Source organism: Mastomys coucha, unplaced genomic scaffold (assembly GCF_008632895.1).
Source record: "Mastomys coucha isolate ucsf_1 unplaced genomic scaffold, UCSF_Mcou_1 pScaffold5, whole genome shotgun sequence".
In the NCBI taxonomy this organism is placed as follows: Eukaryota; Metazoa; Chordata; class Mammalia; order Rodentia; family Muridae; genus Mastomys; species Mastomys coucha.
The window spans coordinates 82,281,574-82,308,628 of record NW_022196911.1 but is presented as its reverse complement, the minus strand read 5'-3'; the positions used below and the strand labels follow the sequence as shown (position 1 = coordinate 82,308,628).

Here is a 27,055-nt window from a genome sequence, read left to right as displayed (position 1 = left end):
ACTGGCCTATATCATGGCAATCTAGTGAAATAGAGAGAGATGGGAACATGAAATGAGCTGCCTCACCGACCACGCAAGACTTCTAGGGTATTGCTCCTTAGGCTTCACTGCTTAAAGCCAGAGCTCTCTGAGTTAACTGTTTCTAAACATGCTTTCTTATCTCAATGTATAACCATCCAATTCAGGAACAAGATAATATTCTTAATTAAAATTTGGTTTCATATACTAATTTTTGTTGTTTTTTTTCCTATCTCTAGCCTCCATTCACTGGGGAGAATAGAAAGAAAACAATTGACAAAATCCTCAAATGTAAACTTAATTTGCCTCCCTACCTCACACAAGAAGCTCGAGATCTGCTTAAAAAGGTAGGGCTCTGAAATGACAACCTCATCAGCAAGACTTAATTAGATACAATTTGGTGCACACACATATACTCCCTCCCTTCCTCCCCCTCTCTCACTTTTACACACACATACACACTCATTCTCTTTCACTCTTTCTCACAAACATACTCTCTTATACACACACACACTCTCACACATACACACTCATTCTCACACACTCTTTCTATCACACACACACACCCTCTTTCACATACACACATATACAAACACACACCCTGGTTGTTTGTTTTTTGTTTGTTTTGTTTGCGATTCCCTATGTCTAACTGTGTAGAGCAGGCTGGACTCAAACTCATAGAGATCTGCTTGTTTCTGCCTCCTGCATCCTGGGATTAAAGGTGTGCTTCACTACACCTGGCTCATACAGTCTTATATAATTCTTTGAGAGCGTCATGTGTGTGCATCGTTTCATCTCCACTCTTTGCGTCAACTCTTCTAATGTCTCCAATACTCCCCTCTGTGCTGTCCTTTTTTTAAAAAAAATAACCTACACAGTCCAGTTAGTGTTGCCTACAAAACTACCTGAGCACGGGCAATATACCAGTGACCATATCCCAAAGAAAAATTACTGTCCTTCCCAATAGTCAGAAGTAGCTCCTTCACTAAAGATGGGGCCTCATAAGCCCTTCCCCATCTAAGAATTTAACTCATTTTGTTTAGAGTCATGTATAGATACTAAACAGAAAAGACTTGGAATTTTTTAAAGCAAAGTACATATTTAAAAGGTTTTCTTTTGTTCTCAAATATTATCTGGTATTAATAAATCATATTCTTTGAGCACTAATAGGAACAATATTCTTTAAAGGAGAAAGTCAATTCGATTAGTTAAAGATTTTCATCAATGCTTCTTTTCCTCCCTACAGCTGCTGAAAAGAAACGCCGCTTCTCGTCTTGGAGCTGGCCCTGGGGATGCTGGAGAAGTCCAAGTAGGAACTGAGATGTTTGCTGTTTGGGGCAAACATGCTAATTTTGCTTATTTGTGATGGTTATGTTGCATTAGCTTTTATGCATTTAGCTTATTTTGTGATTTATGACTTTAGAAAGGTGATTTATCCTTTCAGTCATCCCCCTTGACTTTTTCTAGGCTCATCCATTTTTCAGACATATTAACTGGGAAGAACTTCTGGCTCGGAAGGTGGAGCCTCCCTTTAAGCCTTTGTTGGTACGTATATATGGAAGCATGTAGTATGGGGGGATCCATAACTGTCTTTTCCAGTACTGGTGACTGAACATGGGACCGCACACATGCCAGTCAGGTGCTCTGTCTACACTGACACCTAAGTCCTGGTAATTCTTTGAAATAAGGAAAATCAGAGAAACTAGGTGTAGTGGTGTACTCCTGTAAGATAGTGTCTTTATTAATGACATCTGCAGTGACCCTTTTCAAATAAGATCACTTTCTGAGAACTAGGAGTTTGACTGTCAACATATGAATGTGAGGTCGAGGAAACATAGTTCAGTCTATAAAAATGCTTATGGTTAAAATAATGCTTATTTAACTTGTGTCTTTTACCTCAGAAACAGAAAATAGGCTTTCTCTATTTTAGGGGATGTAGGTGAAGGAAGAAGAGAGTGGGGCTAAAACCTTAGTTAGGGTTTCCATTGCTTTGAAGAGACACCATAACCAAGGCAATTCTTATAAAGAAAAACATTTAATTGGGGCTGACTTACAGTTTGGAGGTTTAGGTCATTGTCATGTTGGAAAGCATGGCAGCCCACAGGCAGATACAGTGCTGGAGGAGCTAAGACTTCTACATTTTGATCCAGGGGCAGCCAGAAGGAGACTATCTTCCTGGCAGCTCGGAGAAGGATCTCACTTCCCATCCCCTCAGTGACACTTTTCCTCCAACAAGGCCACATCTCCTAATAGTGCTGCTTCCTGGACTAAGTATATTCTAACCAACACAGGCTAGTTACTATTTTATCACAGAGCGTAATATGAACATACATAAGGCTGGAGAGATGGCTCATTGCTTAAGAGCACTTGTCCTTGTAGAAGACCCAAGTTCATCCCCTGTACCCACATGGTACAGGGTCCATAACTTTACTTCCAGGGGATCTAACAACTTCTGACCTCCAAGGGCACTAAGACATGCACATAGTCCATGGAAAATACTCAAGAAGTTTATGTAAACCTAAAGATATCTGCATACAGATATAGAGAGGATAATAAGCTCAGATACCTACTTCCTAATTTTTTTTTTAAAGATTTATTTATTTCTTATATGTAAGTACACTGTCACTGTCTTCAGACACACCAGAAGAGGGCATCGGATCCTATTACATATGTTTGTGAGCCACCACGTGGTTGCTGGGAATTGAATTCAGGACCTCTGGAAGAGCAGTCGGTGCTCTTAACCACTGAGCTATCTGTCCAGCCCTCAGGGCATCTTTTTTAAACATAAGCATAAACACATCACAGTTATACGGTTTCTAGTTTATTTTGATTTCACTGTGTATGAGTATTTTGCTGCATATATATGATATGCAATAGATTGTGCATATGTGCATGCGCACATGAGGGCATCAGATCCCCCAGAATTGGAATTATGAATGGTTTTGAGCCACTTTGTAGATGCTGGTAACCTAACCCAAGTCTTTTGAAAGAGCTCTTAATGGTGGATCCATTTTTCTATTCCTGCATTCCTTACATTTTCATTTTTGCTCATTCTATCCCCATTGTGTCATTTACTATGTTTATCTGTTTCCAAATTAAGGAACTTGGGATACAGATGGAATTCTTGATGCTATATGCGTTGACAAGCTTATCTTACAGTATAGTTTTATTTCTTTTAGAGCTGTTAGTAGTCATTAGTGAATGCTTGTATGTCGATAGTTCTTTAACCAGGGACCAAAGTCTAGAAGCATTTTGGTTGTGTTGCATGAGGGCTCTGCTCCTAGAACCCATAGTGTAAATGCCACCACATGGCAGTTTTCTACTTTGAAGAATTATCAAGCCCAGGGGCTAGAGATAGTTCTGCAGTAAAAAAACTAGCATACTTGCTTCTTTCAGAGAATCTGAGTTCAATTCCAGCACTAACATGGTGTCTCACAGCTGTCTGTAGCTCCAGGTTCAGGGGATCCTACACTTTCTGGCTTCTGTGGGCACCAGACATACATGTAGTGCAAGCAAACACATAGTCACATAAAATAAAAAAATTAAAAGAATTAAAATTATCAAGGTCTGTAATGTCAGTAGTGCTTGACGTGAGAAACTCTAGTTCTGTGTTCTCATCATCTTGTTCATTCTTTATTAGCCAGAAGTTTTCCATAAAACAAACATCAGTTGTTTGGTTACCCAAGGTATAGTTGATACCAAGCTAAATGTCTGATTTTTTAATATTCTTCAAAATAATGAAATAGTTCCTTAGTATCTTCTAAAATTAAATAATGAATTATAACATTTTTAAAAAGATTGACTTCTTTATTATGTGTATAGTTTTTTTCTGTGTGTATACCTGCAGGCCAGAAGAAGTCACTAGGTCTCATTATAGGTGGTTATGAATCACCATAAGATTGCGGGGAATTGAACTCAGGTCCTCTGGAAGAGCAGACAGTGCTCTCAACCTCTGAATCATCTCTCCAGCTTGAATTATATATTATTTTAGTGTTATTATGAACTCAGTCTTAATATTTCAATCTGTTCTAGCAATATTTTTGATTTTTTTTCTTCCTTCCTCTTAACTTTTTTCTTTCTCCTCTTCCTCTTCCTCTTTGTCTCTCTCTCTGTCTCTCTCACAAATACACATACACACACGCACACACACACACAAAACCACAAGCTGGCCTTAAGCTCACAGTTTAGCCAAGAATAGTCTTGGTACTCCTGCCTCTACCTCGTAAGTGCTAGGATTATAGGCATGTATCACCATGTTCAGCATAAGTCATATATTTTAATTGATATTTATTTCTTCTATTTGGTTCACGAGTCAGACGAGACACATCATGAACAAGAAAATGTACTCAGAGCAAACCACTATTTTAAAACTATAAGACGTGATGTAATCCACAAGAAGACTCTCAGGACAGGGAGAGTTTGATGTTAGTGTGTTTATACCAGGTGATTGCACATGCCCAGGCAAGTACTTGACACTAAGTGTAAACAAAGTTTACATCCTGGCTTTATCTCTGTGCCTCATTGAACTCTTCTTCCATAGTTATCCTTATCCAGACTTACTTTGGATATATAGTGGCCATTGAGCACATTATCGCTAGGAATTTATTGAGTGACTAGATACACTAAAGGGTTATGAGGGAAAACTGATATTCAGTTTTAAGAAGGATGATAATTATCTACTGAAATCTATGTTAATTCATATATAAAATTTGAAGATGTAGGATTTGGCTCACTAATAGAACATTTGCTTGCTTAGCGAGTGTGAAGCCCTGGGTTTGACTCAAGCACCATACATATACAAAAGGATGATGCCATGGGGCTAGAGAGAATCCCAGCACCCTACATTTTGGCTCACAACCATCTGTAACTACAGTTCTAGGGGATCCAACATCTTCTGGCCTCTGGGTACCAGGCACACATATGGTGCATGAAAATACATGGAGTCAAAATACCTGCACATAAAATAAATATTAAAAATGGGAAAAAAAAGACAATGATTTAAATGTACCATTGACACTCTTTCTACCTGCACTTTTTTCTTTTGTCTGTGGCTGCTAAAATTATTCTCATGTTTTATTACAGTCAAACCCTGTGCAAAGAATATAGGGCTTGTGGCACCTTTGATTGATAGGAATAATATAGACTGTTCACCATTTTCTAACCATTGTTCTTATGAAGCAATCTGAAGAGGATGTGAGTCAGTTTGATTCAAAGTTTACACGTCAGACACCTGTTGACAGCCCTGATGACTCAACTCTCAGTGAAAGTGCCAACCAGGTCTTTCTGGTAAGTGAAAGAATTTAAGTCTCCATGCAGCCATAGGAAACTTCAGTATGATGCAGTGAGACATTTATGTGGGAAGCCTGAACGACTTTGCTTTTAAGCCATTTTCTTGATAACTTACTGGTACCTACAAATCTTAACATCTTAAATCTTAACATAAATTGGTAACGTTAATGGCACCTTTCATAATCTTAACATTGTTTTAGAAATTACAGTGAGGATGTTTGAATCTTTGGAGTGATTCATGTTTGGTTAAGTGATAATGACTTAAGTGATGTGTGAGTCAGCATTACAAACAACCCAGCCAGAAAAGAACTCTTTTATTCCCAGATAGTCATCATAAAGTATGGATACTATGACCAGGCAGTGGTGATGCACACCTTTGATACCAGCACTCGGAAGACAGAGGCAGGCAGATCTCTTGAGTTTGAGACTAGCCTGCTCTACTGAGCAAGATCCAGGACAATAAAAATAAATAAATAATAAAATAAATATTATGGTTTGTTGGCATATTTGTGTAGTTCTTTTATTTGGTTCTTATGCCTCTACCTCCCTTCCAGCCCCCCAATACTAGGTAGGAGAGAAAGAAGGCTAGAGCAGAAAGGGAGCATAGACCTTTTTAGACTACTTTCTGCTGGTTAGGGGTGTTAGGTTCCTAGGTGCAAGTCCAGTCTCTCCAAACAGCAGTCCAGCAAAACAGCAGTAGCAAACCAACAATTCAGCAAATGCAACAGCAGGGACCAGTGGCAGCAGCTGCCTCAGGCCCTCTCATGGTTCTCAATTTATACCCTCTCCAGAGTTCCCAGAATTAAACCATCTTGCAGCTGGCAAAAATCATGCCCTCTTAGAGCATGAGACAATCATAGTTAACAGTTTTAGACAAACTGAAGCAGCTCCATATCCCATTTCTGGGATTAAAACAAAAACATTCACACAACATAATTGGGTTTTCAAATAAACCAAAACTCTCACTACAATGGTTACTATCAACCTAATTCTGCAGTACATATGTAATATTAATATTTGATAGCAGAAATATTGATTCATATTTGATAATAAATGTTTTATTTTTCATTGATGAGGTGTCTGTGTGCTGTATCTCTAGTTCAAAGTCTCTGTAGAAATTAATCTAAAAATAAGTGAGGGGCATAGCTCAGTTGAGCGCATATACGTGTGGCCTAGAATTAACTAAACAAACCACTAAGATCCCACTTACCTGTATATTTCAGTTTTATTAACCTTAAGTTTAACAAATGTTTAATCTCCTGTGGTAATATCTCATTAAAATTAATGGAAATATTAAAAAAATAAATAAAATGCAAGTTTATCTTTAGCCCCCAGAACCTCCAGAGAACGTGCAGAGGTGCACCGTCCTCTGGGCTCTACCCAGTCTGCCGACTGGGATGCTGCTGTGATGCTCATGCTCACGCAGCTGGCAGTGTACAGTGAAAGCATGTAGGTAACAGGACTAATGGCCGGACAAACAAATGTGCAGCAACAAAAGGCCAGGTGGGAGCACAGTGGAATTTTCATAATGGTGGCACTTGGTCACCAAAAACAAAACAAATGTGGCTCAATGATTCATAAATGTGTTGCACATTTGTAGAGGAACCTGGATTTAGCTCTCAGCAACTATGTTAGGTAGCTAACACAGCTTCAAAGGATCTGATACCTCATGCCCTCAGGCATCTGCACTCGTGTACATAACCTACATACAAAACTAAAAATATTAAAAAATTAATTTACACTATTATTGGTGTGAAAGTGGAAAGGTCCTACATGCTAAGTCAGAGAATTCTAATTTTGGTTTAGTTGTAAGCAGCTATTTTGGAATATTAATCCTAACTGATTTTATAATACATATATGTGTATGTATAAATATATGAGGGTGTGTATAACATATATCACCTGGGTTAATATATAATGGGTTTATATAGATATATGTTATACACCAGTTGGTGCAGCAATGCACCAATTTATCTTTATAGTCAATATTTTAATATTCAAGCTACATTTCCCACAATTTTCTTTTCTTCCCTACTACTAACCTTGGGGTAAAATTTTGTTAATTAGCAAATCAGGCCTTAAAAAAAAACATATAAAAATGCCAGATGTGGTGGTGTTTGCCTTTAATCCTAGCACTTGAGAAGACAAGCAGATAGATCTCTGTGAGTTCAAGGCCAGCTTGGTCTATAGACTAAGTTCTAGGACAGCCAGACCTATCCATAGAGAAACCCTATCTCGGGGGAAAAAAAGAAAAAGAATATGGAGGACTATACACATTGGTGATTTTAGTTGTAATCATAGTGTTGGTAATCTCAGAATAAAAAGCCATTTTCTTGATGTGTATGACCAAACATCATCTTGTAGTGTACTGTGCTGTTTTTTAGGGTTTTACATATGTGGCTCCATCTGTACTTGAAAGTGTGAAAGAAAAGTTTTCTTTTGAACCAAAAATCCGATCGCCTCGAAGATTTATTGGTAGCCCACGAACGCCTGTCAGGTATTTCAGACTCATTTATTCTTTTTTTTTTCTGTTCATGTTTTTGTATGTGTTCATGTGTGTGCAGATGCAGGTGCATGCAGAGAGCAGCCTTGGGTGGTATTCCTCAGGCAATCTTCATCTCTCTCATTGGCCTGGAGCTTGGCTTAGATGCTAGGCTGGCTGGCTAGGGAGGGCCAAGAAATCTGTTTTGTCTCCTCCTTGATGCTCGGATTATAACCATGTGCCACAGTACCCACCTTTTTTTCTTACATAGGTTGTGCGTATTGAACTTAGGTGCTTATACTTGTAAGGAAAACATTTTTTTTTAAACCTAGAAGGATATAGCTTAAGAAATGCATGTATGTTGCACAAAAAAAGATCTGTTATATTTGCCTAATATAGGCATAACATCTACTCATACCAGTGTCCTCTTTATGCATTTATCAACATTTTATATATGCTGCATAATATGTGTAATACTTATAATACAGAATTATTCCTTCCTGATAGAAATATACACAAATCTATGTACCTACTAAGTTATGCCAAGTGTTCCTGCACATATTATACATATTTTTTTTAAAAAAATGTGGTAGTAGAAAGCAGAGAAAAATGAGGAGGCTTCCATTATTTATGGGCAACATGGTCTCCCTGGCGAAGTAACTTCTAAGAATAATGAAAAAGCTAGCTATGCAAAACAAAACAAACAAAAACCAAATAGTACAAAGTATTGCAGGCAGAATAGCAGCCAGGACAAAGCCCCTGGGGAGGGAGGGACATGCTTTTTGGAAATAAGAAGTCAGAGTTCCTGGAATGTGTTAAATAAGGAAATGGCCAGCAAATTGGGAAAGTATTTTAAGTGCAATAGGAAGTCATTTCTAAGTGGGAGAGTAAAATGACTTAATAGTATGTCATTAAGGGCTTTAAGGGTCAAATGTAGAGGTAAAGAGGCCGGTTTGGACACACTAGCTATTAGTCTAGGGGAAGATAGTTGAAGCTCTGCCTTTGGGACAGTCCACATGAAAATAAAATTAGATAAATAAGGTCACATCACCCTTCCCTTTAAACATGAGGAATATTTCTTGTTAAGATGATCATTGAGACAAATGAATGATAGTTCTTCCTTGTCTTAAAGCCCAGTCAAATTCTCTCCTGGGGATTTCTGGGGACGAGGTGCTTCAGCCAGCACGGCAAATCCTCAGACTCCTGTGGAATACCCAATGGAAACAAGTGGAATAGAGCAGATGGATGTGACAGTGAGCGGGGAAGCATCAGCGCCACTTCCAATCCGACAGCCCAACTCCGGGCCATACAAAAAACAAGCTTTTCCTATGATCTCCAAACGGCCAGAGCACCTGCGGATGAATCTATGATGAAACAGTGCTTTTATTAATGCAAATTCAAAAAGGAAACAAATCGGGGAAGGGGATGTGTGAGCATCCTGCAAGAATCAAAATGGCAGTCTCAAAGAGTCGTTACCTGGAATGCTTTCAATGGAGGAAAAAATAAACAAGGATTTTAAAAAATCAATCAATGGTGCAAAAAAAATAATAAACCCACAAAAAACTCAAGCAAAATAGTATTGTGGAATCCACAGACACATCCACTGACTGGTTCCTATCCTAGCAACATCTCAGCGTTAGTAAGGGTTCTCATGCTGATGGCTGCAAACTGACAGTATTAAGGGTAGGGTGTTGCTTCTGAATCACCGTTGAAGTCTGATGATGTCAAATAAGGGTTATCCTAATAGGCAAAATACAAGATTGCCTGTAATACTTGCAACTAAGGACAAATTAGCATGCAAGCTTTGTCAAACTTTTTCCAGCAACATGGAATCAAAGACAAACTTATCGATTGATGTTTTACGTGCAAACAACCTGAATCTTTTTTTTATATAAATATATATTTTTCAAATAGATTTTTGATTCAGCTCATTATGAAAAACATCCCAAACTTTAAAATGCGAAGTTATTAGTTGGTGTGAAGAAAGCCAGCTTCTGTTCTTCTCTTGATGAAATAAAGTGCAAGTGAGTCATTGTTAACCACAGCTGTGGCTTGTGTGAGGGCTTGGGGTGGACCTGGGGTGGTTTTTATTTTTTTGTTTTAGTAACCTAGCTGCAATACTTGTCTGTAATACTAGGGGGAAAAAGTCTGTTTAATCATTTTTACTTGCAGTACTGCTGTGTGTTAGGCATAATTGCAAGCCTTAGGACAGGCAGAAGGTTGTATGATCTACATTTTTCATCCTTGTCCTGGGCCTGCACTACACTGGAAAACAGTATCACCGCCTGTTCTTACACCAGTATTTGAGTCAAGCCCGTGGCCGACGAGAACAGAAGAGAGTCAGGCTAAAGTGCATAATGAAGGCAGTAAGCAGGAGAGAGAGACCTGCAGGGAAGAGGGTGTTGCCATGGCCATCCTCTTTCTATCTCTTACAGCATATTGGTATGGTTTTAGTTTTACTTTGTACTGTTTTGCTGTTTACCTTCCTTAACAATATTATTCTTTCTTGAAAGTCTAAAAAAGAAAAAATGGTGTTTTTTCCCTCCTGTACTGGGGCTACATTTTTTAATTATAAAAATATTTGATGGCCTTTTGATGAATGTCTTCCATAGCGAATAAGAAAACCTAGTGGCTTAATTTAGGAAACATGTTAACAAGACACTGTTTTTGAAATTGTAACAAAGTCAACATAAGTGATTTACAGGTACAAAGAATAAAAATAAAGGTAACTTTACCTTTCTTAAATACTTCCTGCCTTAAGGAGCATTTCCATGACTAGCTGGTGAAAGGGTTTAATATCTGCAGAGCTTTATATAAAATATACTTCAGTGCATACTGGTCTAGGTAGATGGTCACACAGTGAGTCCTGTCATGCCACTTTGTTGGTCTTTCATGACTTCAGTCCAAACAACTCACTTGGTAATAGTTGCAGCCCTCGGGTTTCTTTATGCAGATGCTCTTGCTGTGTTCCTCATAGGATCCAAGCCATAAAATTCTTTATGCATGTCCGAATTAGTCAGGATTGACCCAGACCTTGCTTATTCAAATTGTAATTGAAATAACGATGGGAAGAAATTTTAACAGTGAGCAAAAATAGAACCTTGAGAGGCTGGAGAGATGACTCAGCAGTTAAGAACTCTGGCTACTTTTCCAGAGGTTCTGAGTTCAATTCCCAGCACCCACGTGGTAGCTTACATCTATAAACTGTAATCTCATTGGATCAGATGCTGTCTTGTATGCATACGTGCAGACAAAACATCTACATTCATAAATATCTTAAAAAAGAAAAAAAAAAGCCGTGACAGATGATTGGAAATACTGCCCTTCAGTTGTGGCAGTAACTGTCCATCTTTGGACACAGAAGGTTTTTTTTAATCATTTAAATAATCACTCCTGATTCTCTGACTGTAGCAGCATTTTGAGAACTTCATAATTGTAGCAGTAAATTAGGAGCTGCAATAATGATTAAGAATGTTCTTCATTCTTGAGAATTTGTGGTATCTTAAAAAATAGAACCCCCAAAAAACCTATGGCAATGCATTTAGGAATCATTTCAGATTGCAAATGGCTTGTGCTACTCTGATATCTGTTTCTAAATGTGTTTACTAACTATAGCGTTGACTGCCTGGCCAAATTCCAATAAAACTTTTACACTAAATGATTCCTCCTTAGCCCTAGTTGCTAGTAATATGTGCACTGTGACCACCCCATAAACTGTTAAACTGTTCATATCATTACTGCCAGCAATAGTGGCAAATATTGCAATGTTTTTGTGTAGAACACATTAATTGTATACCTTCTGTCGACTTCCATCTACACAAATATATATAGCTTTTCTATGACAGCATTAAGTGAAATTGATCATGCTGTGGCAAGTTCATTGAGAAACTTTCATAAATGGATATCCCTACTATGACTGTGAAAACATGTCAGGTGTCACATGAGTGTCACAGACAGAAAGCACATGCCTATGCAATATGGCCTACTCTGTATTTATTTGTATAAACTGAAGCATAATTTAAAGTGTATATCAATACTAGTTTGAGTTTCTAAGAGAGGTGTTCATGCTTGTACCAGGTAAGTGTATAAAAAAAAGATTAAGTGCTTTTTCTTTCATTACTTGATTATTTTCTTTAAAATCAGCTATTACAGGATATTTTTTTATTTTCTACATGCTGTTTTTTTTAATTAATATGTACTCACTGAACTGAAATTTACTAAATTTGTTTTATAAGGTTTGTAGTGTTACAGAAAAACTAAATTGGGATTTATAAACCAGCTGTGATTAACAATGTATTAATTATTGAACTTGAACCAGACCACTAGGAAAATTATGTTATTTCTTCCACTTGTATGCTCTTAAAGAACTTTTTCCCCATACCGTTTTTGAGAGTTTGAGATTTGAGGAGAGGATGCATGTGTGAGACTCCATGAATTCAATATTCTGTACTATAGGTGATAACTAGAAACAAAATGTATCTTAGCATTAATATCTTGAGCCTTGAACATCATATTTAATACAGGACCATTTTAGAAATATCCAGTTAATTGTATATTTCCTAGCTTACAAGGGCTAGATCTAAGATTATTCTCATGAGAAATGTTGAATTTATGAGGAATGGATTTTGAGGCTTTGAAAATGAAAATGGTTAGTATTTCAAAAGATGTCAGTATCCAAACTTCTATGGTTTTGTCCCAGGAGCAGACATTAGCTAGCTGGACAAACAGTCATAACAATATTTGTCACACAGGGCCTATGGTTTGTTGCTAAACAATATAGTCCTTTTCTCATGTGATTCAACACTATAGCACAAGTATTATTTCCCTGGATTCTCTGAAGGAGCATCTAAAAGACGGGTTTCTGACAGTGTTTACTCTTTAAACTATGTTTTCTTCTACCCCAAGTTGGCTTTGCATCTATTAAATAAGTTCTTCAGCTGCCTTATTAGGAGTTCTATGAGGGCAACACCTTTTCTGCTTTTCATCTTGTATTTAGTTTACTGTGTTAAGATATTTGATTTCAGATTGAATGAATGTAAATAGAAATTAAATGCAAATTTGAATGAACATAAAATAGAAGTGATTTTTTTTACCCGAGAGAAAAATTTTAGTATATTTACTATAGTATACATAACAGATGTACAATTCTTTTCATTAACATGTTAGATATGCTTATGTTATATTTAATAAACTACTTTTATATGAAAAATGACAGTTATAAAACTTTCTCCCAAGATATTTGAGCTATTTAAATATATAACATTTTAGTGGTCACTTTATGTATTAAATGTTATAGATTCTTGTTACTTTTTAATATACTTGAATTGTTTGCTTTTAAAAATGTTCATGCAACAAGCTATGTGGAATCTAGCTTCACATGAAAATAGTGGAAATACTTCCTTGTATTAATAATCAACAGTTTGCCCAAGTACACCTCATAGCTAGCTTTGATAATGTTCATGTGCAAAATAATTCTACAAAAAATTAACAAATATGTCAGATGGCTCCAGTTAGGAGCAATGCTGTACCTTGTGGGGGACATGGGTTTAGTTTCTAGTACCCACATAATAGTGGTTCATCATAACTATCACAAAATAAATCTGAAAAACAAAAAATCACCCATCTTGCCACATGCAGTGGTGCCTGCCTTTAGTCCCTTCCCAGCCCTCAGTAGGCAGATCTCTGTGTTTGCAGCTAGCCTGGTCTATAAAGCAAGTTCCAGGACAGCGTGGGCAGCACAGAAACCCAATCTTAAACAATGAAAAACAAAAAACAAGGGCTGGTGTGGTGGCTCAGCGGTTAAGAACACCGACTGCTCTTCCAAAAGTCCTGAGTTCAAATCCCAGCAACCACATGGTGGCTCACAACCACCCGTAATGAGATCTGATACCCTTTTCTGGTGTGTCTGAAGACAGCTACTTATTTATAATAATAAATAAATCTTGGGGCGGAGTGAGTGGAGCCGACCAGAGCAAGCAGAGGTCCTAAAACTCAATTCCCAACAACCAGATGAAGGCTCACAACTATCTGTACAGCTACAGTGTGAACTCATATACATAAAATAAATCTTTAAAAAAAAAAACAAAAAACAAAAAAACCAAAAGTATCTCTAGCAAGGAGTTATAGTCTCAATCCCTGGTGATTGGTAGCATCTCCCCTACCTTACCTCCCCTCTCTTTGGACATTTTCTTTTTTTGTTTTTTGAGACAGGGTTTCTCTGTGTATCCCTGGCTGTCTGGCCTCGAACTCAGAAATCCACCTGCCTCTGCCTCCCAAGTGCTGGGATCAAAGGCGTGCGCCACCACCGCCCGGCTTGGACATTTGTTTGTATGTATATAGGTATTTTTCTTGCATGTGTCTGTATCATCTGTGCAGTGCTCAAAGAAGCCAGAAGAGGGCATCAGACTCCCCTGGAACTGAAGTAAAGATGGTTGTTAGCTACCATGTGGGTAATGGGATTCAATCCCAGGCCTCTGTAAGAATAGTGTTCTTCCTTGCTGAGCCATTGCTCTATCCTCTAGCAGCATTTCTTAATGCTGGTACAGTAATTGTTTATAGAGCACAATCTGAATTCACAAAATTAATCCTCTTCCTTTGAGGTGAAAGCAAAGAAGACAGAAGCAAGAGAAATGCTTCAGTTTATTACTGATAATGAGTATCACAACCTTATTACACTTTGTTTTTTTTGTTGTTGTTGTTGTTTTGGTTTTTGATATTTTTGGTGACAAGATCTCTTTATGTAGCCCTAGGTGGTCTGGAACTTACTATGTATGTAGACCAAGCTGTCCTTGAACTCAAGAGATCTGAGGTTTTTTTCAATTTAAAATAGTCTGTCATGTGTGTACATGCATCCCTATGTGTGTGAGGTCAGAGAACAACTCGCAGGAGTTGGCTCACTTCTTCATGTTCTAGGAACCAAACTTGAGTCATCCTGTGTGGCAACAAGTGCCTTTGCACACTGCACTAGTTCTATCACACTTCCCGCTCCTGTACCCCTGCAAGGCAGGGTTTCTCTCTATATCCCTTCCTGTCCTGTAACTCACTCTGCAGACCAGGTGGGCATCAAACTCAGGTCCACCTGCTTCTGCCTTTTAAGTGCTGGGATTAAAATATTTGCTACTACTTACTGCCCATTTTCTATTTTTAAGTGATACCCTTCTGAAAAAAAACACCTTAGTCTTCTACAAACTCCCTTTGTTATTTAATCATATTAAAAAACCAAGCTGCCTGAACAGCTATTAGGTAAGAAACTGATGAGTGTGCTAAGAGAGCCGAGTGTAACAGTTTTGAATAGGAAGTCATTTCAGCTGACTTTCACAGCCAAATTTTAATCACAAATTGCTTTCTGTCATTCATTCTTTGTACATCTACTACAACTTAGCTTCACCATGATGCCAGCAAGGTCATTTAATGTACTTAGCAGTGATTCTCATTAGGCAAGGTGTGTGTGTGTAATAGACTACATTTATGTGTACACACACACTATACACATATATAGCGTGAAAGAAAAAGTTATGTGGCATTTATCTGGTTCAGTGTATTACAGTTTCCCCGTACCTCTGACAATATAGGTAGTAGCTATGCAGACATTTCACCCATGGCACTTGGTCACTATCCTTATTAAACCATGTGCTGGTTTAGTCTGTCTTTAGAATTTAATTTTAGTCAGGTGGTGGTGGCACACTCCTTTAATCCCAGCATTCAGCTTTAATCCCAGCATTCAGCATAAACTCTTGTCCTGGAAGAGCAGCACACGTTCTAATCTGCTGAGCCATCTCTAGAACCCCAGTTTAGCCTGTCTTACACTGCAAATTTGTTTTTGTCTCAATTTCTCCTTCCCACTTTCATTTCCTTGTTACTGATGATAAGTAGAAGCCTTAACTTAGCAGTAGCGGCCCTTTAGTCATGGTAAAGATTTCAGATTCTTCAGGGAAAACATGAGGAAAGATAAAGTGCTCCATTACCTTTTCTTCTTGCAGAAATCACCTGGAGATGACTAGCACCACATGTTCTGGCTTCCCCTGAGTGAAAGTTGCTGTTTTCCCCCTTTCTCCTCGATGTGGAATTCAGCCAGGACACAGTGCACACTAAGCAGGCACTCCACCACAGCCTTGAGCGCAAGCTTTCATATCTCAATGGATGGTGATTGTAAATAAAACTTGTGAGCTACATCCCCAGCCCACATTCAGATCATTTTAATTGTTATTTCAAGCTAGTAGGTAGTACTACACAAAACACAAGACAACTAATGGCAAGGAGGACATAACTGGTCCACCAGGTGAAAGAATCTAAATCATTTATTCTCACTGATTACTGGTCATATTATAGAGCATAATACAGTATTAAAATATATCATCCTCAGTAAATCTTCACTTAGAAAATGTGATTGTTATAGGTAAAATATAGCATTTAGAACTTTCATTTAAAAATACAATTTTATGAAAACTTTAAGTATTTTTAGAATGGGAATTATAAAAGTCTGAACATTGTTTCAGATACTATATATCTTAAAATACTATGTAAAATCTTTATTCTGAAAACCATGTCAGGAAACAGTACCTGAACCCCTTTAAAATGGCTAGTTCTAGTTCCTAATTGCTGTTTTGATATTATTGATAAGAAACCACATTTCCAATTTAACACTGCAATTATCTGTCAAATAAGTGGAATAAATGTTGCATATTTATTAAGGTGAATGAATATATAGTTTAAAAATGCAGGGATCTTGCACTTAAACTTTTGAAAAGCTGAACTATAAACATCTCGTGATATCCTAAAGCCATCTTTCTATTCCTGGAAAACAGTTATTTTCTAGACCAAACATGACGCCTTCATCAATAGTTACCAAACCAGATAAAATGAGTGTCTTGAGGCCTCAATAGTTTGTACAACTTAGTACATCTGAAGATGAGATGAAGTGGCTCCATCTTTCCATTTGTTTATATGTTCTGAAATCACAGTTCTGCACAGTGGACATGTTTTCTCTCTGTTAAACCATAAGGTAATACATTCTTCACAGAATATATGCTGTAAGGGAATGAAGAAGCAGATCTTACACAATGACACAATAGAAGGTCACATTCTTTAAAGTTATAAAGTATTTCAGAAAACATCAGTCCCAGCAGTTTACAAATATGAAAATGACTTTTTTAATGGCTGAGCCAGTACAAGTGCTCTGATTCTACTTAACTTTTTTTCTGGGTGCTGCCTTTTAAGTATGATCACTTAATTGTTTAATGGTAACTTACTGGCAGTTACTATGAAATATGGCAAGGAGCCTTACACATTTATTAACAACTGCTACTGCTGAGCAAGACTAGTGTCCAGTTAGAAATGGAGCCTATCTGCCAACTGCTTTTGTATCTATGTAGTTGACCAAATTACCCCCTCCCTTTTCTTATGCTCCTCTGCACAAAAGTCATCAGAACCTAAGGGCCATAATTTAGACAGCCTACCTACTATATCCCTTCTGTCCTGAACAAGTTAACAGCATTTGCCTGGAATACAAGCTTCCATTAAATATTACTTTCACTACTATATAACAAGCATAATGTGATTTTAACAAATCTGAAAAATGCTATATATAATTTGTTTAGAAATCTCACCTGACAAAAGAGAAGAACTGGCTTCTGAAATTCAGCTTGACATATTGAACAAATACCATCCATATCTGAACACTGTCTCTTGCTGGCAGGCACTCCATAACTCTATAAAGAAAAATTCTGTTAAAAGTAATCCCTGTGGAGAGTTTAGCTTTGAAATACATACTGGTCTGGGATATGACTCAGTGGTAGCACGTTTGAGGCCCAGGGCTCAATCCCTAGAACTATTTCAATAAAAAAATAAGGTTGTGTTCCACGCTGGAGTTTGATTTAGTAGCCCAGACATTAAACATTCTAAGATAGGATTCATTCTAAAGTCCTAAGAATAGTTTAAGCTCTAAGATCTTGACTTTTTTACTAAAGCCAACAGGGTTTAATCATTATCCATACACAACAGTTAGGAACAACCAAAGTTTTCTGAAGCATTGAAATCATGAAGGGGGAAGGTAGTGAACAACACCTGAGGGCTTCATGGAAACTGAAAAAAAGACAGGTTCTAGTTATGATGGGCTAACAAAAGCTAAAATGAAAGTCCTTTAAGTGAGGATTCAACCTTATGGTCACTTCCATTTGGTTCATAAGGTTGATGAACATATGTATATGCACTCAAGGTGCTTTCTTTTTTCTTTTCTTTTTGGTTTTTTCGAGACAGGGTTTCTCTGTGTAGCCCTGGCTGTCCTGGAACTCACTCTGTAGACCAGGCTGTCCTCGCACTCAGAAATCTGCCTGCCTCTGCCTCCCAAAGTGCCGAGATTAAAGGCACCACTGCCCGGCTCCATGACAAGGTTTTTAAAGTGTTTGTAAATCCTAAAAGATGTCCAATGGATTTGCTTTTGTGCTTCCTTTCACAGGATATCTAAATGTCTACCCAGATCCAAAATGACAAAGGGAATGCAAAGGCAAGAGACAATCCAGTACAGAAGCACTGAAGCAACTGGTGGGCAGTGAAACTTAAGAGACTGCTGATGGAATTCAAACTTCTAAGTCATTACAGCCCCAAGTGCCAAAATATTAGAAAATAATCTCAAAGTAGAAGAGGAACAGCGTATGAATTTCTATTTGTAACACTACTAGGGAAAATAAGGATGAAACAAGATCGAAGTATTTCCCTTAACTGATAAAAAGTACTTACTGGCCGTGTAAAAAATACTCGTAAGACCTGTCTGAAAGTTCTCAAATGTCCAAAAAAATCCAAAAGCTAAAAGAGAAAGAGATGGTTTATTAATTCAAAACCTTTATATGCTAAATTTAAAGACCAAAGGTAAAATTCAATTCCCACCTAACCTAATGTTCATTATGTCATACTAGTTGTCCATTATAAATTTATTTCAAGCTTATTAAAGGTAGTGCATAGATCTGAGCCACCTCTTAACCTACAGCTACAGTTTAAGACAAATAAACCTATATCAAAGACAATGCAGCAGGCTAGCAGATAAGAGCACTGGCTGCTGTTCCATTCCATCCCTAGCACCCATATAGAGGCTCAACCAGCCATCTCTAACTCCATTCCCAGAGGATGCCACCCTGTCTGGGCTTCCTAGACTGCACTCATGTGATATACAAACATAAATACAGGGAAAACACTCACACACAGTTGCAATAAAGAGGGAGGGGTGGGGGAGGCATCAGCTTCATTTAATTCAAATACCCTTGGCATTTAGATTTGAAAGTATTGTGGGGTGGTGGTGGCATACACCTTTGATCCTGGCACTCAGGCAGCAAAGGCAAGCAGATCTCTGAGTTGGAGGCCAGCCTGGTCTACAGAGTGAGATCCAGGGCTACATAGAGAAACCATGTTTCAGAAAACAAGCTTCATTGGTCTATGTAACAAGTTCGAGGACAACCAGAGCTAAGTAAGATCCTATATCAACACCCCAAAACACACACACACACACACACACACACACACACACATGCTCTCGCACTCACTTGAATGCGCTCTCTCTCACTCTTAAAATAATAAAATGCTACATTGAAGGGATCAGGCATAAAGTGAAGAGAAGAAAGTCCTCTGGTTTGAGAACAGTGTTACAAATGGTACTGTGAGGTTAGTGTCTTTTCTACTTAATCTTCCTTGGACATCACATGTATGTATGGTGGCAGGTACTTAGGAGGCCAAGGCATCCTGAGCAACACAAGAACCAATGTAGTCCCCACTCCCCCAGACCATTAGGTTCCTTCTACTCTTTCTTGATCACTGTCTTTACTGAGGTGATCTTCCTGGTTGCCAATGCTGGCAATCTCATGATTTCCTGCCTCTCTAACTAGGATTACAGGTGTATGTCAGCTCTACTTTCTAAATAGGTAAGAGTCTGCCATTACTTTCAATTAGTGATATGAAGATTAAGAGGCAGCTTACTATTAATGTAAAGCCAGAAATTATTATAGCAATCACTTTACCAAAGTTAATGTTACTTACTTTTAGTATGAGGTAGAGTAAAGCCAGCAATATCCCAAGACTCCATGTAGTTACATTACCAAACTCCCCGTAGCTTATAAGGTACCGAAACCAAACTGGTATGGGAACAAAAATTCGGTAATACTGACACAATTCTTCTAAAAGCATGTACCAATATCCCTAAAAATGGAAGGAAAAAGAAAAAACTCAGCTACCCAAGGTATTAAACACATAGCATAGACACTACCGGAAGGATAACATCATAAGTATACAATGCACTAATCACAAAAACTGAAATTGTACTTCAGAATTATGATTAACAGAAATTCAACTTAGCTATCACATACCATTGTCATTACATAGCTTGGCTTGGCTTGATGTTGGCCCAGTGAAATGACCCAGTGGGTATGGGTAATGACCTTAGTTCACTTTCTGAACCCATATGGTAGAGAGGTACATGCAAAATAATAAATGTGAAAGAAATGTCTTAATTTATAAGCTGGGTATGGGAACTCACATTTGTAGCCAGCATTTGGGAGGCTATGGTAGCAGGATTGCAGTGAGCAGCTCAGGCCGTAGAGTGAAACCTTATCTCACTAAGCCACGGACTGACTAACTGCTTACCTAGTCATTTATCAATTGGCAATGCCTTGGAGAAAAGCAGAAGTACAAATCTAGAATTTTTTGATATATGATGTGAAAACTGAGTTTTCAATTATTTTGAAGGAAATATAATTCTTATTTTAGCCAATTAAGTTAATATTTTCAGTTGAAGTACTTGAGCAAGTGGTTGCCAGGCAGAAGTAATAAAAATTAGGTTATTTAGGTGTGGAAGAGAGGCTCTGCAATTAGAGTACTTGCTCTTCCAGAGGACCTGAGCTAGGTTTCCAACAGTCACATGGCAGCTTACAAACTCCAGATCCAGGGGATCTGATGCCCTCTTCTGGCCTCTAAACTGAGAAACATGTAAATGAAAACTAGCTAGCATTCAGAGGTTTTGCTAACATCATTCCCAAGAGCATTAGTTAGTTTCTTACCTTTGATTTAAAAGGCATGATGAAAGAAGGCACCAGTAAAATCAGGCATTTTAAACCCATGAAAAAGAATTTCAGAATGAAGTCTGTAATTCCAACAATCCAAAGAACTTCCCAGAAGTTCAACTGTTTGAGTGTAGGATTTAAGAAAATTAAGCTACCAAGATAAAAACATAAGCATTTATTAAGGCAACATACAAATGTAAAGTATTGGTAAAGGTTTTAAGTTTGCTGCAGTATTTTACGTATTTCATGAGATAGTTCAGAGCTCTAGCACTGAACTATACCCCTAGCCTGTTCTTTCCAGGCATCTAACAATACACTTCTACAGTAGCTCTACTAAGTCAGAGATGTCTCCTCTTTTTATGTCCAGCTAGGCCTTCACCTAAACTTCCTTACCCTGGCTGGTTCTGTACAGTACCATGAGCCCCTTTTGTTCCATGTGTTCTTTCTCCTATGCTGACCTCATTGGGTTTACAGGCTATACACAGCCAGTCTTGTAATTTTTAAGTATCAAACATATATATCTAGTCTGGTGATTAAGTATCAAACATATATATTCTGATACCGCCAAATTTAAAATGCTGTGTCTCTGTGTGGTGAAAGACAGTATGTGCACGTCTGAGTGCAGTTGCCTGTGGAGTCAGCAGAGAGCATCAGCCCCCTGGACCTAGCGTGTCCTCTGGAAAGTAGCAGGTGAGGTGCTCTTGACCATGGCCCTATCTTCTCAGGTTCCATGTCATTCCTGTCTCACACCCACTCTACCTCTCATTACAGCCCAGATTTGTCCCTATCAATGCTGCCAAAACCAGGCCTTCTAATTATCTGATTAAAACTAAAAAGTCAGAATACCTGGCATGGAGATGCATGTTAACGTGTTTTACTGATTCATTTTTTTTCATACTTTTTTTTTTCCGGTTTTTTGAGACAGGGTTTCTCTGTGTAGCCCTGGCTGTCCTGGAACTCACTCTGTAGACCAGGCTGGCCTCGAACTCAGAAATCCGCCTGCCTCTGCCTACCAAGTACTGGGATCAAAGGCATGCGCCACCACCGCCCACCCTGATTCATTTTTAGAAACAAAAGTTTGGTAATAACCACCTGTCACTAATAAACACTGATTAAAACTGGTGAGTGGCACATAACCTATATTTCTAGCACTCAAGAGATTGAAGCAGGAGGAATGCAAGTTGGCACCCTGGACAGTGAGATCCTACTTCAAAAACAAAAAAACTGATTCAACAGAAATCCACTTATCAAAAAGTACTTATTGAGCACATGCTATGTGCTATGGTATTAGGGATACAAATCTGTAAGTCACACCTGTCAATCATAAAAGGAGACAATTAAAAAAAACTCTAGTATTACATGCAAATAGGATATACACAAAGTGCTGTAGAATAAATGATAAAAAAAACAGACATATACTAGGATCTCTGATTACCTGTAGTGAAGTGACTGAGAATGAAAGGTGTAATATAAAAGGACGGAAGAACCTGCCAGGAACACCAGTAACCAAGCACAGCAGAGCTTTGATGACCGTTCCTAAAAAAGACACAATTCTGTAATTTACTGTGTTGTGTTAGGTTAGAATTTTAAGTAATATTAAATAGCATTTTTAATTTAATGATCAATGTATTAACTTAGCAGGTAGCCTGTATTTTATTAAGAATAAAAAACATTCTAAGTTGTTCATTATCACAACCACTGTTGTTAATACTTAATTAACAAAACATAACTCTGAGCAAAATTTTAAAATGCTGGGCATGGTGGCACACACCTTTAATTCCAGCACTAGGGAAGCAGAGCCAGGCAGATCTCTGTGAGTTTGAAGTCAGCCTGAGCTACACAGAGTTCCAAGAGGGGCAGGGCTGTGTAGAGAGACCCTGTTTCAGACCATCACCTCCATAAAAAATTAAAAAATACAAGACCTGGGAGTCCAAGAGACCAATCTCCACACTGACATAAAGGACATGCCCAAAGCAATCTTTTCCTCTGCAGCAATTTTTTTTCCTCTTCCACAAAACAGAAATTTAAAAAATTTTATATTTAAAAAATTAAATCAGTTCATAAATCTGCAGTAATTTTGATCTTTAAAATTCAAGTTTTTATTACTAGTTTAATTGAAAGTTTTACAGTTGAGCATCCTAATCCATAACCTGAAAGTGAAAACTTCCACATGTGACTTCACCACCAAGTCAAAACACTGGCACACTAAAAATACTATATAAGAATGCTTCTGGGGCTGATGAGATGGCTCAGCGGGTAAGAGCACCGACTGCTCTTCTGAAGGGTGTGAGTTCAAATCCCAGCAACCACATGGTGGCTCACAACCAGCAATGAGATATGATGAGATATGATGCCCTCTTCTGGTGTGTCTGAAGACAACTACAGTGTACTTATATATAATAATAAATAAATCTTTGGGCCTGAGTGAACAGGGCCACCCTGAGCAAGAAGAGGTTCTAAAAGTCAATTCCCAACAACCAGATGAAGGCTCACAACTATCTGTACAGCTACAGTGTATACTCATATACATGAAATAAATAAATAAATAAATCTTTAAAAAAAAAAAAAAAGAATGCCACTGGGCTATGTGGATAAGGCAGACAGAAAACAACTTAAAGACACCTCATTATATATGGGCAAAATTTCCAGTGTTAAAGAAGTCAATCTGGTACTAATATTTTTGTTGTTTTTAAGAGAGGGTCTTACTCTGTGGCAGAAGATGGCCTGGTACTCACTATAATATTCCAGACTGGCTCTGATTTCATGGCACTCTCCTGCCTCAGCAGCCTCAGTGTTGGGATTATAAGCACATACCACTATGCCCAGCATTAACCTATGCTAGTTTTGAACTATGCACTAAAATTTTTGTTAATATGCTATAAATTCCCAAACACTACCCCTCTTATGGTGAAATTTCATAGATCTTTGACCTTTTTCTAATGATTCAGATGATTAAAACTTTTCACATAACTAGAAAAACTTCTTGAGGTTATTCTTTTTAAATAAGAGACATCTGCCATTTGTGATAGGGCATGCCTTTAAACCTAGCAGTCAGGAGGTAGATAAATCTCTTGAGTTTGGGGCCAGCCTGGTCTACACAGTGAGTTCCAAGCCAACCAGAAAGTCATAGTGAAATCCTGTATCAAACAGACACCTAGAACAACAATGCCCGTTTATTCAGTGCTCGCTTTTATTTATTGGCAATCTTACAATGCATCAACTAACTTTTAAAAATGACATTATACTACTCTGTATAATTAACTCAAAAGTACAAAGGTCCTTGCCAAACTAGATCACACAGTGTGGTCCAAGTCTCTTAATCCTCTTGTCTAGGTTTTTGGTTTTTTTTTTTAGGAACCAAACCACTAAGTAAGGTGAGATAACTAAGCATTAGGACAGGGAACTTATTCCAAGTCATTTAGAAAATAAAACAAAGCCTGTGGTAGACATCACAACGTATCCTGTTGTTTCCTAGTCCTCTGGAAAATAACTTGTATTTCTCTCAAAGTTATCTCTAGTTCTGTAGAGAGAAACAGTTAATAATTTAGTTGCTTGTTATACTTACTCTTAGAAAAACCTGATTTACAATGCTTTTGTTTGCATACATAAAAGTTGTTAGCAGCCCAATTCCAAGAGAAATTCCTGTTAGAAAATAAGTTCTAGTTAATTGAAAGAAAAGAAAAAGAACCAACAAGATTATATATGCTAATAATATAATTTTTAAAAGCTAGCAACCAAAATGTTAAAATTATCAATAAAAGGGGAAACTGAATTCAGCAGTTTTATTTCCTACCTGTTATATGCTGCATAACAAGTTTAATACCCAGAATCAAAATATAAGGAAGACTTTTTTGCAACCACTTGAAGAGATAGCGGAATTCTGAGAAGGAGCCACTTCCATTTTCCCCAGACTCCGTGGCAAAGTCATCAGGTGGCCTTGCTTCACTGTGGGAGTAACTCCGGAAACGACTATGCACACATCCATGGGCACAGGTACAGACACCTGACCTTGTATTTCTAGAGCTTGGATTTTCAGAATATTCTTTTGGTCCGGAGTTTATTTGGATATGTACATCTCCAGGGTGAAGGGAACCTTCTGTCAATCTTGAATGAACACACGGGGACACTGCAGCATCTTCATCATGTGCAGTGCCTGGAGGATCATGCAGTTGGTTACAGCTGGCTTGCATGGCCCTTGAGTATTTTTTCTCTAAAATGTCTTTGCTTCAGGACTCTTTCTCCTTAAAAGTAAAATCAAAGAGCAGAAAGCATTCTAAGTTAATCACAAGCAGTGCATCGGTTCCTTAGGTGTCTTTTGTTCACTAAAGGGGCAGTGAACAGTTGCAGACAATTTTCAGGTCCTCTAGCACTCCTTCAATCTTTGCTACTGCCAAAGCTCTAATGCCCTGCTCCACCCCAACCCAGAAGTCCAAATGGCAAACCAATAGTTTTGAACCTTGGGGGTTTACTTAAAGTACAAAGAATATTGAACATTTGCTTCTGAACGGCAGATGTCTAAATTTTTCGAATGCCAAAAGGCATCAGCAAACAGTCAAAGAAGGGGTGCCCAACAGATACCACTATGAATAGCAGGACTCATCCTGAATAAGTAGGTACATGTACTCCGAGGCAGAGCCCACATTAAGAAGTTTGCTAAGGGTGGGTGAGATGGCTGGGTAAGTCAAGACCGTTAATTTGAGTTAAATCCCCTAAACCCATATTGTGGAAGGAATGAACTGACTCCCATAAGTCCTCCGACACACACACACTTAAATAAATATACTTAAATAAATAATAAATAAATAGATTTGTGTTGCTGTTGTTGTTTTTCGAGACAGGGTTTCTATGTGTAGCTCTGGCGGTCCTGGAACTCGCTTTGTAGACCAGGCTGGCCTTGAACTCAGAAATCCACCTGCCTCTGCCTTCCAAGTGCTGGAATTAAAGGCAAGCGCCACCACTGCCAGGCCAATAGATTTTTTTTTTATATAAATTGATTAATGTTTAGAAGGAAAAAATCAGTGCCTTAATTAAGCATCAACAAAGACAATAAACACTTCATTTTATGCTGAAACAGCTTCCACAAAACTAAGGCTTTCAGTAATTAATGGTGCTACCGAGAATATTGCTTCTCCTTCCAAAAGAATGTTAGTCAAACACCTTTGAAAGGGGGCCCTTAGGGGGAGTCACCATGTGATTGCTAAGTGATGTTTGGGTCTAAATAAGGAGTTAGTCTCCCCAAATAAAAATTCCACCATCGGCAGTGTGGCTTGGTTAGGGGTGTCAGAAGAGAGGCTTGTAGGCAGGGCAAGATCGCTCTGTGATCCAGTGTGGATCTCGGACCAGGGTGCCAGAGTCGCGCGGTCGCCGGACGAAACGCAGAGCCCACCGCCGGGCCTCTCCCGTCCCCGCCCCCCCCCCACCCCCCGCGATGGAGCTAGCTGCGGCGGAGGCTGGCAGAAACCGTGCAGTTACTGTGTGACGTTTCGAAGAGGCTCGGAAGCCACGGCGGCTCTATCGCCTCACTCTCTGAAGAGCGACTTGGGACAGGACACTCTGTGTCTCTGCCATTAAAAGAGAAACACAAAACCTGCCCTCCTTCATACATAAACAAGAAAAGGGGGAAAGGAGAAAGAAAAGTAAACGCCAACTCTTCCGGAATCCGCGAGGACAGAGTTCTCCACCCACGTCCGAGCTTCGGCTCTTCTCCCCGGAAACCCTCCGCTTCACCCCCTTCCCCAGGCCTGACCTCTCATGACCAGGAGCGGACGGCCTCGGCAGCCACAGTACCAAAAGCCCGACACGCGGCCACAAGCCCTTCTCGCCAAGCCTCCAGCCTCGGACACCACCAGCACTAGCAGCGCTCGGCCCGGCCCCGCGGCGGCGCGCGCGCTCCTTAGACGTCGTCACGCGCGGCCCGCCTTCGCCGGGCCACGCCCTCGCCGGCTGGAGGCGGGCGCTGCTAGGCCCCGCCCCGCGCTCATCCCGGCCCCGCCCTCCCCGGGCCGAGAAGAGAACCTTTAGGCCCCGCCCCGAGCACCTAGCCCCGCCTTCACCCGGAGGAGGAGGAGGGCGCTTCTAAGGCCCGCCCTGAACGTCGTAGGCCCGCCCTGTGGCCCTGTTGGTGATGTTATCAAAGTGGCCTAGTGGCGGATGTGTGTGCTAATTAAGTGTGCGTGGCTGTCAGGTCTTGCGTGCCTTAGTGATCAGTCACACGCTTCGGAGTCCT

General features: G+C 39.0%; 2 protein-coding genes across 6 annotated transcripts in view; one reads left to right on the top strand and one right to left on the bottom strand.

The window, feature by feature from the left end:
- Positions 1–12,863, top strand: part of Rps6kb1 (ribosomal protein S6 kinase B1) — a 42,808-nt gene extending 29,945 nt beyond the window's left edge. For 2 of the 5 annotated variants that reach the window (XM_031355046.1, XM_031355047.1), the window contains 6 exons: positions 258–365; positions 1,265–1,327; positions 1,486–1,563; positions 5,197–5,304; positions 7,692–7,804; positions 8,922–12,863. In XM_031355046.1, the coding sequence (XP_031210906.1) occupies positions 258–365; positions 1,265–1,327; positions 1,486–1,563; positions 5,197–5,304; positions 7,692–7,804; positions 8,922–9,159 (708 nt within the window). In that variant the 3' untranslated portion in view covers positions 9,160–12,863. Of the gene's footprint in view, positions 1–257; positions 366–1,264; positions 1,328–1,485; positions 1,564–5,196; positions 5,305–5,631; positions 7,382–7,691; positions 7,805–8,903 lie in introns of those variants that run through there. The other 3 variants (XR_004113815.1, XM_031355048.1, XM_031355049.1) reach the window with 3 other exon arrangements.
- A 3,205-nt stretch (positions 12,864–16,068) lies between these two features.
- Rnft1 (ring finger protein, transmembrane 1) lies at positions 16,069–26,692 on the bottom strand. The gene is made up of 9 exons (XM_031353172.1): positions 26,576–26,692; positions 24,623–25,070; positions 24,395–24,471; positions 22,265–22,365; positions 20,827–20,980; positions 19,811–19,969; positions 18,524–18,589; positions 17,395–17,496; positions 16,069–16,816 (listed from the first exon to the last, which is right to left on the bottom strand). The coding sequence occupies exons 2-9, from the start codon at positions 25,017–25,019 to the stop codon at positions 16,682–16,684; spliced, it is 1,191 nt and encodes a 396-aa protein (XP_031209032.1). The 5' UTR covers positions 25,020–25,070; positions 26,576–26,692; the 3' UTR covers positions 16,069–16,681.
- Positions 26,693–27,055: the final 363 nt, after the last annotated feature.

Bases quoted from the DNA above. Each gene is read 5' to 3' on its own strand.
- Rnft1 (XM_031353172.1), bottom strand. From the start codon at position 25,019: ATGCAAGCCAGCTGTAACCAACTGCATGATCCTCCAGGCACTGCACAT. The intron at 19,970-20,826 runs GTAAGAAACTAA...TTCCATTTTTAG, and splicing joins TCATGCCTTTTAAATCAAAG to GGATATTGGTACATGCTTTT. The intron at 18,590-19,810 runs GTAAGTAACATT...TTTCTCTTTTAG, and splicing joins TACTCTACCTCATACTAAAA to CTTTTGGATTTTTTTGGACA.